We start from the raw sequence: 5,533 nt of genomic DNA on the forward strand, positions 1-5,533 counted from the left end.
AATATTTCAGTTGATTTGTAATGAATCCAGAATGTATGACATTTTTGTTTGTTTTTTTAAATTGCATTACAGAAAATAAAGAACTTTATCACAATATTCTAATTTTCTGAGACAGTCCTGTATATCATTGATCATGATAGAAAATAAAAGAGGACTGATGACACTCCCCTGCGGGGTAAGAGGGAGTGGTTTGGGATTGGGCCTAAGCTAAATGGACTATTCGACTTCAGCCCCCGCCTCCAGTCCTTATTATACATCCATGGTGGAGATGGGAGAAATGTCTGAAACAAACTAGATTTGTCGAGAGGGAAAAGCGACAGATGAAGAGCTTTGGGTGGACATTATTCAAATAAATTCAAAGGCTTTAATGTCACAGTGTAGCTACAGTGTAGAAATGGCAACAAAACTGCCATTGACACGCCCTTACCAGTCAAAACTCCACACCACATTTTTCTAAACCAATGAGATGACTGATGAGCATGAGTGACATACATTTGGACCAATCTGGGAAATGGTAGAATTCTTTTGGAGCAATCGGGAAACGCTAAATTGCAACACTCCCGCCTCTCCGGTTAGTTCGTAGCTGGATCATTACAGAGTAACGTCTTTGTCTTTTTCGGTTGTTTGGAATTTTTTTATTCAACCAAAATGAGGGAAATTGTGCACCTCCAGGCAGGCCAGTGTGGAAATCAGATTGGCGCTAAGGTAATAGTAGTTTAGGTTTCAAAGTGAATTCTTAACTCATTCATAAAATGCGCGGATGTTTCATTTAGTTTGGGCGGGCCGGTTAGCATACTTAGCAAAAATGCTATCGATAGCTACATACTTGACAATCGAAGTCATGCAAATGATCAGGTAATTTGACCGTTGTTGTGTTTTATTCTCTTCTAGTTTTGGGAAGTCATAAGCGACGAGCATGGCATCGACCCGACTGGGTCATACTGTGGGGACAGCGACCTGCAGTTGGATCGCATCAACGTGTATTACAACGAGGCTTCAGGTTAGCTTTGCTTTAGCACCGAGCTATCTTTGGTAGCCATTTCCAGGATACGGCAAGAAGTCAACAAAACCTCAAGATAATAATACTGTCCCAAACAACAATGCAGCTTTAACTTATTATAATATACATGAATTAGCGAGTGACTTTGTTTGTATTCTGTTATTAATTGTAGCCGTTTGCTGTAAAAACACTGAACTGTATTAACATGCCTACAACAATTATTACATTACATGTCACTTGTTAAACGCTTTTTTCCAAAGCGACCTACATACTCAATACTGTGGACAATCCCCACAGGAGTATTTTGGGGTGAAGTGTCTTGCCCAGGGACACAACGACATGCTGACTCCAGTGGGGTTTTAACCTGTACACCAACGCACAACCCACTTTGCCTGACGCCTCCTGTGATTATTATGAAACAAATTATATAATAATTAAGCTTACAATATATTTTTTGCGGTGTCTGCTCATAATTTCAAAGGCAAAGTATGTTATTAAACATAAAATAAAGACGAACAGGGTTTTGTTTGAATAACAATGTAGCAATCGAAAAAGTACAAATGTTCAATTTAAATAAAAACAAAATAGGATAATTTGTCTCTCTTGTGTTTGGATCACCAGGTGGAAAGTATGTCCCCCGGGCAGTGCTGGTGGACTTGGAGCCTGGTACCATGGACTCAGTGAGGTCCGGTCCCTTTGGCCAGATCTTTAGACCAGACAACTTTGTCTTTGGTAAGGATGTAAAACAATTCTTGTTTTAACTTGGGTTGATAAAGTTGGATTTTGTTGGGAGAGTAGAACTTTAGAACTATCATTCCTTTCTTGTATTGCTTCCTTGTGTATGCACTGCTCACTGACATTAAATTGTGTTTGCAATTATAACGAAGCCCTAATATTTTGTAGATTTAGGATGTGTTACCACATGTTATAGAGTTGTGTGCTTGCATGTGACACAGGCCAGAGCGGAGCTGGTAATAACTGGGCTAAAGGTCACTACACTGAGGGAGCCGAGCTGGTGGACTCTGTCCTGGATGTGGTGAGGAAGGAGGCGGAGGGCTGCGACTGCCTGCAGGGCTTCCAGCTCACACACTCCCTGGGTGGAGGGACCGGTTCAGGCATGGGCACGCTGCTCATCAGCAAAATCCGAGAAGAGTATCCAGACCGCATCATGAACACTTTCAGCGTGGTGCCTTCGCCTAAGGTGCTTATAATACACCAAAATACTCCAACATTAACTATTTACCTCATCTTACTTATGCTTTAATGCTGCTCCCTCTTCCTCCTCTCACTCCAGGTTTCAGACACAGTGGTGGAGCCATACAACGCCACCCTCTCGGTCCACCAGCTGGTGGAGAACACAGATGAGACCTTCTGCATTGATAATGAGGCGCTGTATGACATCTGCTTCCGCACGCTGAAGCTCACCACGCCATCCTACGGAGACCTCAACCACCTCGTCTCAGCCACCATGAGCGGGGTGACCACCTGTCTGCGCTTCCCCGGCCAGCTCAATGCTGATCTTAGGAAACTGGCCGTCAACATGGTGCCCTTCCCCAGACTGCACTTCTTCATGCCCGGCTTCGCCCCCCTGACCAGCCGAGGCAGCCAGCAGTACAGGTAGAGAGACTGTCGGACCCTCAAGCTGTATTTTGACTGTCATTACATCATTTTTACATTATACTCTTGTACAATTCAATTTCGCAAAGGTTCTCTTGTTTCAGCAAATAAAACAAAAATATTTAATAGCTGTAATGATCACATATCCTTCAATTGTCCCACTGCGGCGGCTTTTGCAACGTGTCAACAGCTAATAGACCCACAATTTTAAATGGTAATATTTTTTAAAAACTGAGTAAAGGACATTTTTGCAAGTTTAAAGGTGACCTATCATGCAAAATGCACTTTTGTACGTCTTTTATACATGAATGTGTCCCAGGAAACGCACCAAGTGTCAGAAAACACAACCCTCTCTATTTCCCTCCATACCCAAATCTCTTAAAAAGGGTCTGCAACGGATCTGATACAGACTGATATAGATTTGAACACTTCTATGACGTCACAGAAGTGGCGCCACGGCTATTGGGCCAACTCCACCAATCAGGAGGAGACAGTCACGGACATTGCCGTTCGAAAGTGCTTGAGACGCTGTAGTACATATGCCAGGCCTGTAGATGGTGCTGTTCTCACAGAATCAGCCCATGCAAAGACATTGTTAAATTGAGCAAAATGAGGAATGGCTAAAATGCATGATCCGTTTGGTATTTTGAAAAATAAAAAGTATAAATATGCCTTGTATAGGTATGGTCCTACACTATACTATTCAAATATAGCATGATAGGTCCACTTTAACTCAACTCAAGTTTGACCTCAATTTCCTTCCGTAATTCCAGCAAGGATGTTTGGCTATGAATGGAATGCGAGTGAAAGGACTAACTGGCACATGCTACATGTATAACACTCACCCTTTTTTCATGCTTTTTCTTTATTACAACACCACACATGTTTTTGTTTTATACCCCCCTAAAATACATGTATATGCTAGTATTTTAAATGAGATTAAGGCAATTACTTTTTTGAATGGATTGACACCATTTAAATTAACACTTTTACTAATGCATTTAAAATAAACAATAATCGTATGGTCTGCCTTCCTACAGGTCGTTGACGGTTCCTGAGCTCACCCAGCAGATGTTCGACTCCAAGAACATGATGGCTGCCTGCGACCCGCGCCACGGCCGCTACCTCACAGTCGCCGCCATCTTCAGAGGCCGCATGTCCATGAAGGAAGTGGACGAGCAGATGTTGAACGTGCAGAACAAGAACAGCAGCTATTTTGTTGAATGGATCCCAAACAACGTGAAGACTGCCGTCTGCGACATTCCTCCCCGTGGCCTCAAGATGGCTGCCACCTTCATCGGCAACAGCACGGCCATCCAGGAGCTGTTCAAGCGCATCTCAGAGCAGTTCACCGCCATGTTCCGCCGCAAGGCCTTCCTCCACTGGTGAGTGATAGAGGGTTGACGGATTGATCACCTTAATTTTTTTTCAAGATGCATGGTTTGGCCAAATAAATGTCAAGAAAGATTGAAAGTTTTATGCAGTGAGTAATATTTCCTTGTTTCAGGTACACTGGCGAGGGCATGGATGAGATGGAGTTCACAGAGGCTGAGAGCAACATGAACGACCTGGTGTCTGAGTACCAGCAGTACCAGGACGCCACCGCTGAGGAGGAGGGCGAGTTTGAGGATGAAGGCGAAGAGGAGCTGGCATAGAAGCTAAGCCCAAAAGCATCAGTGTAGAATTATTGACAATTGGATTTTAATCAATAAAACTACAGTTTCAAGGAATCGCACAGTAGTTCCTCTGAATGTCGCACGATTATAACAGTTCTTGTCCAGCCTTGTTTTTTTAAATGTCTTTGTTTTGTTCTCAACCGTCTGTTCTTCCTTCCTGCTTTGGATATCAATGTTTTTATCTTGTCTTGTATTTTCTGTTCACTCTTTTCAAAGATGCAAGGTAACAAGATTTGTTATGAAGGAGAACGTAACAGTGCCCAGTTCAAGGCACTCATCAGACTCACATTCAGATGTGACAAATCCTATTTGATATGGAGCTTAATTGTTTTGAAGGAACTGGTCATTGTTACAATATTCCTAGTGTGCATGTACTGCGATGTTATTACAACAAAAGCAAAGATTAATTTCAATAAAATATCTATCTGGTACTACATTGTGGTGTTTCTGAACTGAACTATGACCAATGCTTTGTTTACTGAAATATAGTGATCTTATTTATTAGTGTTTAGTGACTATCTAAATAACCAACAATTTAGCCGCTGAGTGGCAACATACAGAGAGTTCTGTCCGTGAAAGGTCAGACAAGGAAGGTATTGATAGGATATGCCTCCATCAGTGGATTGGAAAGCATTAAACATGCATTCAGAAACAAGAAAAGACATAGTACTGGAAAGATCACAAGCACTTCAGAGAATCTCATTGGCATGAGTAGTCTCCTATTTCATCTGGATTTCTCCACATTGGGTTAGAGGGAAATTAGATAACAAATAAATATGCAAAGTTGGCGACATGGAAGAGACAAATGAGTATGAAGTTTAGCAAGGCTGAGATCACAAGCATCATCAAATCCCAAATGAAAAAGAAATGGCGGGATGAGTGGGATAGAGGAGTAAAGGGCAGACATTTTTATAATTTTCAAATGATAGTTGGAGAAACAAATGAAGTCAACAAGGCAGACAGGGCTAAATAGCACATTAGTCATTCAGGGGATGTGGCATACAGGGCAGTATTTAGGTTTTTCAAAAGGACGGAGTATATTCACACTCCACTCCACAAGGTGGCGGTAAAGGCACCTAAAGCAAGCTGTTTGCTAACCGCCATTGACACGCCCTAACCAGTCAAAACTCCACACCATATTTTCTAAACCAATGAGATGACTGATGAGCAAGAGTGACATACATTTGGACCAATCTGGGAAACGGTAGATTTATTTTTGGACGAATCGGGAACGGTAAAT

The 5,533-nt window shown here is 42.1% G+C and overlaps 1 protein-coding gene across 1 annotated transcript; it reads left to right on the plus strand.

Annotated features, from left to right (window-relative positions):
• The first annotated feature begins 546 nt into the window (after window positions 1-546).
• Window positions 547-4,724, plus strand: LOC307047047 (tubulin beta-1 chain-like). Its single transcript, XM_079693761.1, has 7 exons — window positions 547-705; window positions 892-1,000; window positions 1,622-1,732; window positions 1,957-2,201; window positions 2,295-2,617; window positions 3,658-4,002; window positions 4,125-4,724. The coding sequence occupies exons 1-7, from the start codon at window positions 649-651 to the stop codon at window positions 4,270-4,272; spliced, it is 1,338 nt and encodes a 445-aa protein (XP_079549887.1). The 5' UTR covers window positions 547-648; the 3' UTR covers window positions 4,273-4,724.
• The last annotated feature ends 809 nt before the right edge of the window (window positions 4,725-5,533 follow it).

The sequence above is a fragment of the Notothenia rossii genome, assembly GCF_949606895.1.
Source record: "Notothenia rossii genome assembly, chromosome: 7".
Taxonomy (NCBI): Eukaryota; Metazoa; Chordata; class Actinopteri; order Perciformes; family Nototheniidae; genus Notothenia; species Notothenia rossii.

Bases quoted from the DNA above. Each gene is read 5' to 3' on its own strand.
- LOC307047047 (XM_079693761.1), top strand. From the start codon at position 649: ATGAGGGAAATTGTGCACCTCCAGGCAGGCCAGTGTGGAAATCAGATT. The intron at 706-891 runs GTAATAGTAGTT...ATTCTCTTCTAG, and splicing joins GAAATCAGATTGGCGCTAAG to TTTTGGGAAGTCATAAGCGA. The intron at 2,618-3,657 runs GTAGAGAGACTG...GCCTTCCTACAG, and splicing joins CGAGGCAGCCAGCAGTACAG to GTCGTTGACGGTTCCTGAGC.